Source organism: Notolepis coatsorum, assembly GCF_963971535.1.
Source record: "Notolepis coatsorum genome assembly, chromosome: 19".
NCBI classification, from domain to species: domain Eukaryota; kingdom Metazoa; phylum Chordata; class Actinopteri; order Aulopiformes; family Paralepididae; genus Notolepis; species Notolepis coatsorum.
In genome coordinates, this window is record NC_140183.1 from 80,745,961 (window position 1) to 80,759,874 (window position 13,914).

A 13,914-nucleotide genomic window follows, 5' to 3' on the forward strand; every position below is an offset into this window, starting at 1 on the left:
TCAGAGTAAGACACACACACATTCACACTCCCCTCACTCACACACAGCGATCAGAGTAAGACACACACACATTCACACTCCTCTCACTCACACACAGCGATCAGAGTAAGACACACACACATTCACACTCCTCTCACTCACACACAGCGATCAGAGTAAGACACACACACATTCACACTCCTCTCACTCACACACAGCGATCAGAGTAAGACACACACACATACACACTCCTCTCACTCACACACAGCGATCAGAGTAAGACACACACACATTCACACTCCTCTCACTCACACACAGCGATCAGAGTAAGACACACACACATTCACACTCCTCTCACTCACACACAGCGATCAGAGTAAGACACACACATACACACTCCTCTCACTCACACACAGCGATCAGAGTAAGACACACACATACACACTCCTCTCACTCACACACAGCGATCAGAGTAAGACACACACATACACACTCCTCTCACTCACACACAGCGATCAGAGTAAGACACACACACATTCACACTCCCCTCACTCACACACAGCGATCAGAGTAAGACACACACACATTCACACTCCTCTCACTCACACACAGCGATCAGAGTAAGACACACACACATTCACACTCCTCTCACTCACACACAGCGATCAGAGTAAGACACACACACATTCACACTCCTCTCACTCACACACAGCGATCAGAGTAAGACACACACACATACACACTCCTCTCACTCACACACAGCGATCAGAGTAAGACACACACACATTCACACTCCTCTCACTCACACACAGCGATCAGAGTAAGACACACACACATTCACACTCCTCTCACTCACACACAGCGATCAGAGTAAGACACACACACATACACAAATTACACAGTACACACCTCTCACTCACACAGCGATCAGAGTAAGACACACACAAATTACACAGTACACACACTCCTCTCACTCACACAGCGATCAGAGTAAGACACACACACATACACACACACACGGACTCCTCTCACACACAGTGTTGTGAAGGGCCAGATTAAACCGAATATATATATTTATTTATATATATATATTTAATTGTATTTGTATATTCTCTAATATTCCCTGATATCCCTTGTATATTCCTTGTACAATATGCATTGAATATCCATTCTAGCCTACTGAACATCCCATAATAGTCTCCATTCTACTATTGGTCGAGACCTTGGTGCCAGGCTGCCATACCCCCCAGACCCAGTTCAAACGTACCGCTCAACATGTACGAACAAGTCCTAGTTCCGCGTAGGAATCTGGCTACCGCACCACTAACGGTACTATTTGTTCATAGTGCGTATATATACTGCGCTACTAAAGTAGGACTTCCTTTTCAGTCCAGTTTCTTACCCTCCAATAGAGTCACAGACGTAAAGCCTCCCCGCGACGCCACGTGTGGGAGTAAGGCCAAGTTCGGCCTACCATCGGTATTGAGACATCGTGTATATTAATATTTGAATAGTCATATTTGGCACTATATCGTCGAGTTGGACGTAGTCTATTAAGCTAATAATAGTCTGTTAATATATAGTGCTTCGTGCGGTGAGAATACTACCGTAGTCAGTACCCCATCGTTTCGGGCAGAGAACTGGCTGCTTATCCAGGATGGTCGACCCCATGTGAGACTGCATCCGAGGAGCCCCAGAGCCGACGAGCGAGTGGACCTGTATACCGGATTATTCTACCGACGACAGCCCGCCTTCCCAGGCACGGATTATGCTTTGTGTACAGTGATTATTCCATGGATAAAGACCCCCGACACTGCCGTGTGTTGGAACCCCCCCCCCTGGAGAGGACGCAAGGTGAGGAGACGCTCTGCAAGACGAGGTCGCTTCACGTCTCTCCCCCGTGGACCGGAGAGAGCCGGCTCACAGAGAGTCCACCTGCTTTCATCTGTGGTCCAAGGATCGCTGGCGCACCGAGCTGCACTACTGTGGGTTCACCCAGGATACCCTTGGCCGGACGAGGCAGCCAGACTCTACCCCCCCCCCCCCCCTCCTACTCCTGTTGTCTTACAAGCGACCGGATTACCCCCCTTAGTGTATCCAGTCTTATAATCATTAAAGTATCATTGCTGTTATTCCTTAACTATTCCAGGTCGTATATTTACCGCCTGCGCCATCAGAGATTGGACATTCTCTATTGATATACCGACGAATACTCTTTGCCATAAAAGTGCATACTATTTCAATTCATAAATGTAATTAAGTGATTAAGTGCTTGCTCTACACACCATTGCTGTGTAGGAATAAATACATACTTCGAATTCGTACATTTGTGTTGGATCCGTTTCATCTACGTGACAGTGTTCATCATAATATATTTATGCCGAGTACTGGGTGGCCGAATATAAAGTACAAAGGTAGTGGTAGTAAGTATCATATCTAGTAATACAGTCAGGGAATTGTACCCCTCAGTTACACACAGCAAACAAAAGTTATTTAAAGTACACTTCCACTTTAATTTGTATTATTTAATTTATTTATCTTGTTATGAGTGATAGCTGTATTGTTCTTCAAATACATTTTCATTTAAAGTGGCTTAAAGATCCAAATTCAAATGTTTCATGAGTCATTATTTTAATTTGCTATGGGATCATCATGTTATGATGTTGTTGTTTGGTCCTGACAAGAGTCTCAAAGTCTGGGGTGATGGTAGACAAGCAACTCTGAGGTCATGCTCAATGTCCAATCTGTTCCTCTGCTCTGTCTTCAGCTGGACCAGAGCTGAGAAGCCACTTTCACAAAGATAGGTAATAAAAAAAAAAAAAAAAACATTGGTTTTCGATTAGTCGACTAATCGAAAAAATAATGGGCAGATTAGTCGACTACCAAATTAGTCATTAGTTGCAGCCCTAACCCCAGACATGATATTTCCCAACATGAATCGTCTCCCATAGGCCCTCATCGCCCTACCGATGACAAGCAGACTCTTTTCAACTGGCAATATGATCAATTACCTGTCATCAGGGTATCAATGGTGACATACAGACTAAAGTAACTCCCAGCTCTCGAGCTTGTCTGAGGAAACTTTGATGTGCATGACAACGTCGTCATGTTCATATTAGGGATGGGCGTGAGTAATCTCGTAGCTATGAGAAAAATCGGGGGGGAAAAAATCTAAATTATTAATTTTTATGATTTTTTTTTTTTACATATCCTTTCACATGTATGTGTAAGATTATAACTGTTTGTTGGTTTCCTTAAACATATATACGTGAATGAACAAAAATAAGTAGTAAAAAAAAAATATATATATATATATATTCTAATATATTTTAAAGTTGTTTCCCCCTTTTCGAGTAATACACAATCAATCGAGTATAGCATGCGATCAATCGATCTGGATTTCTCTTTAAAATGCCCATCCCTAGTTCATATCCTCTCCAGTAGCGGACTGAATCCTTGGGACTATAATGAAAACTTTTTTTTTTATCAACTTTTTCTCCCATTTTCTATATTTTCTCCCACATCCCAATTTCGTATCATCCAATTCAACCCTCCCCTGTCTCGAACGCTGTTTCTTGCCTCCCACAAGCCGGCTGCAATGTGGACGAAGCCATACATAGCACGAGTCCCCTCCGATACTCGAGGTAGCAGCCGTCGCATCTTTTCACCTGCGCGGCGCGATCTTTCAGCGTCAGGGGTCTGCGCTTTGGAGGGGCGCCGCCCCCATCGCTTCTTGATTCTACTGCGCAGGCGCACCAACCGACCTGTAGGAGTCGCTGTCCACAACGTCCGATCCCCACCCCTCAGTTTTCCCTCCCCCTAATACTGCCAATTGTATTAGTACGGACGACCAGCCAAACTGAAAACAATGTGGAGAGCTGGGCTCGAACCCAGCGTCTCCAGCATTGGTGGTGACGAGTGCCTTGCCCACTGCACCACCTAGCCGCCTTAATGAAAACATTTAAAGGATAAATTCACTATTTTTGGACCTTAGACCCTATTTATAACAACAATAAATGTGATTTTCAAAGACTGCAAGCTCAGGGTGTATTCTTACTGGTCTCAATATGCTCTCCTGTGAAATGTATCACAAAATATTTACCTGCCCCTCTCTAAAGTGCGGAAGTTTACAGTACGTAGTGCAGTTCGCAAAATAGTTCTGTTTCAAATGGAACTGTTGTTTCAACATTCGGATTGCAATACATTTCACAGGAGAGCCTACTGCTGAGACAGGTAAGAATACACTCTGAGCGTCTTGGAAATGCACATTTATTGTTGTTTTTGCAAAGGATTCACGATTGCCCATTGTCTGCTATTGTAGCCCAATGAGAGCCTGCAGGGAAATTGTAGCTAGCTCAATACTGGACCGATCAGTGAAATTATAGTCTCTATGTGTCAGGTACATGGTAGACAGTGGTCCAAAATAGTGAAGTTATCCTTTAAGTGTTCAACAGTCTTCTTGTGTTCAACACCAAGCCCCGTCATCTCCTGAGATGTTCCGATACCATTTTTTCCTTTCCGATCCGATTCCGATACCTAAGCTTTGAGTATCGGCCGATACCGATACTGATCCGATACCAGTGCATACATTAAAAAAATAAATAAAAATTTAAATTATATAAATTATATTTTTATTTTTTTATATACAGCTACTGTTTTATATATACTGTTTTTTAGTAATAACTAGAAAGTAATGGTATTCATTCAACAACAGGTGATTGTATAGATTTGTATTAGTATCATTAATCAATGAGTGGGGCTGCAGCACTGCAGATATACCCTACTCCAATGATCCACACGGACATTATTAGTTGCTACACTTGCTACCAGAAGGCTCCGGTTCAGTTAGTAGTAGAGGCTCTGTTGTGATTTTTGCACAATAAATATTCAACATTCTCTTTTCAGACTCCGCCTCAGACTCTTATCATTTGGCACTAAAAGCTAAACATTGTCACCGATATGGCTGTCCGCAACATGTCATTAATTGTGTACACGAGGTGGTTCAGTGACGACGCTAACGTGAGCTAGGTTAGCTAGCATGAGCTACCGGCAGATGGAAAGACTAACGTTACTGGTGAAAATGTGATTTACGTTGGAATACTCCTTTGCCAACTTGCTGTACTTTGCTTGCAGGTCTGCAGCCATTATTGCTGGATTATGAATAGCCCCAACTTTAGCCAAGGTAACGTTATGGCTAAACCTTTAACGTTAGTTAACGCTAGCTTTCGGTTAGCTGTTCAATGCTAATAACACCACCAAGCGAACCCATCTGAGCTCCCCGTCAACACCGCTCTGTCGGGAGGATGGCATTTAAGAAAGTATCTGCTGTTAAAATGACAAACAGCATTGACACTTTAATTCACGGTCGGTTAAACACACGTTTGTTTTATAATGCTCACTCAACAGATAAATTGATAAATTACGTGGTATCGGAGCGCAGCATTAGAGGGTACTGGCCGATACCGATACCAGCATTTTAGGCAGTATCGGCGGCATTTCCGATACTGGTATCGGTATCGGAACAACTCTATAATAGCCTATTTCAATATTGTTGTCTATTGGTAATGTGTGGTGTTTGTTGTTTGTGTACTATTGGATTTTGTTGCTGCTGTTGCTATGTCTGCCAGCTGTATGTTTATACTATTATTATTATTATTATTATGCTCTACTCTGTTATCATTACTATTTTTATTATTACCTATCTAAATCTTTTTTCCTGCCTGTACCGCCCCACCCTCCTCCCCCATGCTGCTATGACACCTGAATTTCCTTAATAAAGTAACACTTGACTTGACTTCATGTGGCCGGTGTGCCAGGCTATGCAATGCTGCTGTCCACCTACTGTTCGTCTTGGTGCCTTTAACATTACCCCTGATGATGATGCATCGTCTGATCAAATGTCCCCGAAAGCACAGAACAGTCAGTACGGTACAGAATAGCACAATTGCCATGCCATCTCTCAAAACATACAAGTAATCCTAACCAGCCAATGGCATGGTGAAAAATATACACCATCAATGCGTTTACCTGCTATTAACCTCAGGGCCATCACGGTCAAGCCAAAGCAGACCTCCTCTAAAGAAGTCCAACAAATAAAATTAGCTCTCCTAAATGTCAGATCACTGAATAATAAAACTTTCTTAGTAAATGATCTGATTAAAGAAAATAACTTAGATTGCATCTGCCTAGTAGAGACATGGCTAAATAATGACACAGCTACAACAATAATGATTGAAGCTTGTCCACCAGACTATAACTTTTTTCAAATACCCAGGAAAAATAAAAGGGGCGGAGGAGTTGCAGCAATCTTCTCCTCAAAACTCTTGTTTAGAATCACAGAACTAGGCGAGTTCATGTCAATGGAATATCTTGCCATTGAACTAAAAACAGAATCAACTATTATTGTCACAATATACCGCCCGCCTAGACACTCACCAGTATTTATACAGGAGCTCTCTGAACTGATCTCACTATGTGTTACCGGATATGATAAGGTGATCCTAAATGGAGACCTGAACATCCATTTTAATAAGAAAACAGACTCCAAAACTATGGAACTAAAAAATCTACTGGATAGCTTTGACCTAATACAGCATATAACAAATGCAACTCACCGGCTTGGGAATACACTAGACTTAGTTATAACAACAACTGGGCTAAGCATAACAAATATCTCAATAACTGAATTACCTCTCTCCGACCATCACTGTATATTTTTTGATACTCAAATAACCCTTACTAAAACAAAAAAAGAAATCATAGTTAAAAAGAGGCTCCTAAACGACAAAGCTGAATCAAAGTTCATTGATCTTATCAGACTACATGAACCTGCACACAATCATGACAGCTCTCTAAATGAAATGGTAGAAAATCTCAATGATGCAATGTCATCTATATTAAATTCTGTCGCCCCATTAAAAACGAAAAAGAAAACTAGAGCCTCGCCCTGGTTAAACTATAATACGGTCAACGAAGAAAAAAGGAAATGTCGTGCAGCGGAGCGAAAATGGAGAAAAACAAAAACCACCATATGCTGTGATATATACAAAGATGCTTTAACTGCTTATAATAAAACCATCCGCTTAGCAAGGAAAGATTACTTCTCTAAAATCATTACAGAAAATGCTGGAAACTCCAGAATCCTCTTTTCCACTATTAATGTACTACTCAACACTGCCCCTACACCTCCTCAGTCATCAACGGTTAAGTGTGAAGAACTTGCACTATTCTTTAACAACAAAATAACCTTGATCAGGGCCAGCATTACTCATGATGGAAATAAAGTTGATTGCGGCAAACCGTGCAATGTAACCATGAGAAGTTTCACATGCATCACATTAGATGTACTCTGCAAAACTGTCTCAGAATGTAACTCCTCCACCTCAGACATTGACCCTATACCTACAGCTTTCTTCAAACGGGTATTTAATAGTGTTTCAAGCCCTGTGCTAGATATCATAAACACTTCCCTTAGGACTGGTATTTTCCCGGATGCCTTTAAAACAGCAGTTGTAAAGCCATTACTAAAAAAACCTAACTTGGATAGTAATGAAATGGCAAATTATCGTCCAATATCCAACCTACCATTCATTAGTAAAGTACTTGAAAAGATAGTTTCAGTTCAAATAAATTCCTTTCTTGAAGAAAACAACATCTTAGAAGAATTTCAGTCAGGATTCAGAAAATATCATAGCACTGAAACTGCCCTCACCAAAATAATCAGTGACCTCAGACTAAACTCTGACGAGAATAAGATCTCCATCCTTATCCTGTTAGATCTCAGTGCAGCATTTGATACAATCGATCACGATATTCTAATCGATCGTCTTGAAAACCATGTCGGTTTCTCAGACCATGTGCTAGGCTGGTTTAAAACATACATCAGAGGGAGGAAATTCTATGTTAAACTAGGAGATCACATGTCTGATATATACGACAACAACTATGGAGTTGCACAAGGGAGTTGCTTAGGTCCTTTACTCTTCTCCCTTTACATGTTACCGCTGGGTGATATCATCAGAGAACATAATGTAGATTTCCATAGCTATGCGGATGATACACAACTGTACATATCTGCTGAACCAAATGATACAGCGATTAGCTCCATTACAGACTGATCCCCAGGCCATCAGGCTGCTAAACGAACAATGAATGAACACTACACAACAACAACCACCAAACGCACATAGCACACACATCCACACGCACACACTCACTTTAAACAAACACACTGTAGCACCCACTCCACACACTTATAGCACACACCCACTTTAAACAAACACACTGTAGCACCCACTCCCCACACTTTATATTTATGGATGAAGGATTGCACTACAACTCGTACACCTTACTGTAAATTGTACCTAAAATTGTACCTCATCCCATTTCTGCTTTGCACTAGATAGTACTGTACATTAGTACACTGCATAGTATTGTGTATTGTATATTATATGGTAACTCAGAACATTGTACATATGTCTATACCGAACACTGTGACCTCATTTTCTTCTTCTAAATTCATGCTATATTATGTTATTATGTTATTTGATACTATCTTGTCTAGCACAGTCTCTGGAGCGTAACAGTAAGAAGCATTTTGTATGAAAGTATTCTGTACTTCTGTATGACAACTATTAAAGAACTTGAACTTGAACTTGAACTTGACTGCTTACTGGCAATAAATAAATGGATGAGTAAGAACTTCCTGAAACTAAACGAGAACAAAACTGAAATTCTAATTATCGGCTCCAAAACTAAAAAAGAAACATTAATAAAGAACCTGGGGGGACTAACCCCTTGGATCAAATCTGAGGTCACTAGTCTTGGGGTTGTCATAGATTCAGAACTGAACTTCAATTCTCATATTAGCAAAGTGACGAAAACATCGTTCTTCCATCTCAGAAATATAGCAAAAGGACAGAATCGATCCAAATATTACTTACTGCGGCCCAGAAGGTAAAATCAGTACTCCACTAGGTTGAACACTTGTACCTTGACACCAGAGAATGAACAAAAATCATGTTGCTGTTGTTTCCATTTATCTTTTCCATTTATCTTTTCCTTTTCTGTTTACTGCTATAATTTGTTGTGGTTGTTTCTAAATTGTATTGTATTTTTCCCTATTACTTGGTTATCTAACAAACATAATTATGATTTCTTTTCTAATTAAGAGTATCCTATACATGTATGCATCAAGGTTTCCCCCTCTCCTAAAATGTCTATGCAAACCCGGGGGGCTGGGAGTGGGGTTAAGAAGCGACCTGGGCTGTCTCGCAGCCACAGGACCGCCAGAACGGAGGAAAAGACTGTCACAACTGCAACAGGCAGGCTACACAGTATATGAATATACTGACGGACAATATATACTGAAAAGACACTTTTTATGCCACTGTGTGAATTAATATGAAATGCTGATGTGAATGTCCTTCCTCTGAACTTGTTTTAAAAAAAGACAAAATAAAAAGTTGGTCACAAAAAAGAAATATAGCAAAAGTACGACCATTTATTAATCAGAACGATGCTGAGAAGCTAATTCATGCATTCATATCTAGCCGGCTAGACTACTGTAATGCACTTTTCACAGGTCTCCCTAAGAAAACCACAGAGAGGCTTCAGCTAATCCAAAACTCTGCAGCCCGACTGCTAACTAGAACCAAAAGGAGAGAGCACATTAGTCCAGTCTTAGCCGCTTTACACTGGCTTCCTGTAACATTTAGAATTGACTTTAAGGTCCTTCTCCTTACATACAAAGCTCTAAATGGACAGGGACCTAGCTACATCGCCAACACTCTAATAAATTACACACCAGCAAGAACACTGCGATCATCAGCTGCTGGACTACTAGAGGCTCCCAGAAGCAGTCAAAAGAGGATCGGTAATGCAGCCTTTATCAACTATGCCCCAAAACTATGGAACAAACTACCCCAAAACATCAGGGAAGCCAACTCGCTAGACATCTTTAAAAGACAGCTTAAAACCTATCTCTTTGCTCAGGCATTTCACTGATAGATATCTGCTACCACCTAGTGGCAAGAGGAAACATCAGGGATATCCTGACACAACTTGTATTTATTCTTACCCTGCCTACTCTTTTACACTGCCTATCAAATTCATGTGTCGGTTATTGCACTTTTTACTTCTTACTGATGACTATTTTTAAACTGAATCATTTTAAACTATTCTTATTATTCGCTATGCTCGCTCATGCCTGTATTTTTTTTTTTTTTTTTATGTCCGTCGGTTAGTGCACTTTTTAATTACTGAATAGAGAGCCTATTAGGATGCTAGATCCTAATGTGAAACACTATGCTGTAGTAGCATTGTACAACCAGGTTAACTGTGTCCTGGCTGTAGCATTAAACCAGGTTAACTGTGTCCTGGCTGTAGTAGCATTGTAGAACCAGGTTAACTGTGTCCTGGCTGTAGTAGAACCAGGTTAACTGTGTCCTGGCTGTTGTAGAACCAGGTTAACTGTGTCCTGGCTGTAGTAGTAGAACCAGGTTAACTGTGTCCTGGCTGTAGCATTGTAGAACCAGGTTAACTGTGTCCTGGCTGTAGTAGAACCAGGTTAACTGTGTCCTGGCTGTTGTAGAACCAGGTTAACTGTGTCCTGGCTGTAGTAGAACCAGGTTAACTGTGTCCTGGCTGTTAGTAGAACCAGGTTAACTGTGTCCTGGCTGTAGCAGTTTGGTTTGTTAGAACAGACTGTAATCTTATGCTTATGGCAGATCAATCAGCATGGATTGTCTGTAAACTTTAATACATGGCAGTTTGGTTTGTTAGAACAGACTGTAATCTTCACTTGCTTATGGCAGATCAATCAGCATGGATTGTCTGTAAACTTTCACTTGCTTATGGCAGATCAATCAGCATGGATTGTCTGTAAACTTTATGCATTGTTGTCACTTGCCATATCTTGCTATACTCGCTCATGCCTGTATTTTTTATGTCCGTTCTATTTTATAATTTTTATTTTATTTTATTTTATTTTTATTTTACTATTTTTTAACTGAATCATTTTAAACTATTTTTACTATTTGTGTTACTGAAAACTATAAGCGGAGAGCCTATTGGGATGCTAGATCCTAATGTGAAACACTGTGATTCTACCTGTCTATCTTTTTATGCTCGCTTATGCCTGTATTTTTTACTGTTGTGAAGCACTTTGAACTGCAACCTCTGTATGAAAAGTGCTATACAAATAAAGTTATTATTATTATTATTATTATTATTATTATTATAAGGCATGTATGATTAAATGGGTAGTGCATTCAGGCAAATATAGTGAAAATGGCCTGTTTTGTCTAATGTGTGCATTTCAGAACCTATTAAATATGATTGGTCTTGGATGGGCTATAGATCAGCAATACCCAGGAGTAATGGTCTTACTTTGCTCTTAAAATAGCTCTCTATTAAGTGTTACATTAGCCTAGACTCTAGTCTAGAGTATCCATCCATTCTGCTTATAAGTGGTAGAATTAGAGCTGGTGTGTTTGTATGTGTATCGATGGGGTGGGGGTGGTGGAGTATTTGTGGGCTGGTAGTGGTGTGCCTGTCTGGGTCAAAAAGTCCAGGGCCATTTTTTGTCCAATTCTATCCCTGCATAACCCCCCCCCAACTCATCTCCCTTTCTCTCACTCACACACTAGGGCTGGACGGTATGGTCTAAAAATTATATCACAGTATAATTTTAAGCATAGACGATAATGGTATATCACGGTATATAAACTTTTCTTAAAATGTCTATATAAATGCTTCTGAAGGGGTAAAACTGTTAGAACGTTAGAACATTAGCTTAGCGGCTAACGTTAGCCCATTGCTGCGCTAAAGTCTCCTCTCAGTCTCCTTAGCCAAATTGAAATGCCCAAACTATATGGCAAGGTCCATGAGCAAAAAAAACTCAGTACAATTAAACACTATGCAACGACCACTGCAAACGTCGAGTGAATCGTCAAGTAACGTTAACGTCATTGCTACTGCTGTGACTAGCTGCTCTAGTCTACCGATCACAAGGTATGAAGGTATCAGTCAAAATCCATACCGTAGCGCAAATTCATACAGTTTACCGTTTATACCATCCACCCCTAACACACACACACACACACACACACACACACACGGTGCTGATGCTGAGCAGTATGTTGCCTGTTAATCTCCATGGCAACAGAGCCTAACATCAGCAAGGAATCTCTGTGCATACTAACAGGCCCGTGAAGAAGACAGACCTCTCTCTATCTCTCTTGTGCAGCAGGCATGGTCTGTGTCACTCTATAGTCCGTCACGGATATATACTGTATTTATTTGGTGGTAATCACCTACAATTCACTTCCATCCAAAAACACTTTGCTATGGTAATTTGAGGTTATCCCACAAAAACACAGACTTATTATCATCATCAAACAAACATGTAATCATAACAGGATGCATGCAACGCAAGCTTGGGTGCTGCTAACTTCAGCTGAGCATGATGATTAATAATACAATAGTAGTAGGCTACTACAGGTTGCACCTGGTCCAGTTGATGTATTTGTTGTTAGTTAACGTTACTTGGGATGAGTTAAGAATATTTGGCATGGATGGATTAGTGGAATATATTTTCAGTGTGCCAGGAATTCGTAATGACTCCGGGCGCCCTCTCACTCACACACACACACACACACACACACACACACACACACACACACACACACAGACAGACAGACACTCTTTTCATTGAGATGAACAGCTAACGTTAGTCTGCCCTGAAGTCTATGAACGATGGTTCATCATGAACACAGAGGTGGTCCGAGTAGCTAGAATGCCACTGTCCGGTTGATTGAATTGATTGATTGATTGATTGATTGATTGATTGATTGATTGATTGAATTGATTGAAAACTTTATTAACAGATTGCAGAATGGGTACAATACAGTAGTACAGCTCAATACACACAATTGTTAAGGGGATGCAGACCAGAGAAAGACTTTCGTCTTGTTTACATCAGGGCCCCCCATTTTCAATTCATCAGGTTCTAACGGGTCTGCCTTGCTTTGCTAAAAACATTGTAGTGCACTATTTAGGCAGACATGTCCCTGATCAGGGCATGAAGAAGCAGGCTATAGCAGAAGAATCTGACCATTATTATCCACATGATCGCAGCGAATCATTCGTCCACTTACACCTCAAGAATCCTGTCCCCTTTCGAGATACCGGCTCTGTCGGCAGCACCTCCCGGTAAAACAGCACTGACGTGCTGCAGCGGGGCGTACAGTTCACCGTGAATGCTCCGCAGTTGCCCTCCTTCGCTAACTTGTCCCCGGACATTGAAGCCATAGCCGGAGTCAGACTTCACTATTCGCACCATCCGTGGGCCCGATGTAACGGTGGTGGTGGCCGTCTGGCTGCAACTACCGCCGGTGCCCGGTGTGCCACTGCTGCTGCCACCGGAGGAGCCGTTACGGGAGGAGGAAGAGTGAGGCAACGGAGGGACCGAAGAACAGATTCCCTCTCCCTCGACGTCCGCCATCATGTTTCTACTCTATGTTACCTTCCACTGTCTCCCAGGTAAATGTTATTATTATTTATCCTCCAGACATTAGCTGCTAGCGGGCTAACCAGCTGGGCTAGCCGATCGAGATGCGACGGGAAAAGCCGACAGAGTCCGATGAGTCGCGAGTCAACCCGCCCTGCCGGCTGCGTTCCATTCCAGAAACACGCGTCCTCGTGATGGATGCTAGACCCACCACGGCCTGCTGCTGCAAGTACTGTACACTCAGCTCTTTCTCCCCCAAGTGCTAGCAGCAGAATTCGTTGACCACATAATACATTATACCTGTATGGCATGTTTGTCCCTATGCCATAAATGTCATGTATGTTGTGTATGTCATAAATGTCTATATGAATTGAAAATGGGGGACCCTGATGGAAACAAGACAAACGTCTTTCTCAGGTCTGCAT

General features: G+C 41.5%; 1 protein-coding gene across 1 annotated transcript in view; it reads right to left on the reverse strand.

The window, feature by feature from the left end:
* Positions 1–13,591, reverse strand: part of snx27b (sorting nexin 27b) — a gene marked incomplete at its 3' end in the record, with an annotated part of 73,840 nt that extends 60,249 nt beyond the window's left edge. The window contains exon 1 of the mRNA XM_084336730.1: positions 13,137–13,591. Within this exon, the coding sequence (XP_084192856.1) occupies positions 13,137–13,486 (350 nt within the window). The 5' untranslated portion in view covers positions 13,487–13,591. The remainder of the gene's footprint in view (positions 1–13,136) is intronic.
* Between the last annotated feature and the right edge of the window lie 323 nt (positions 13,592–13,914).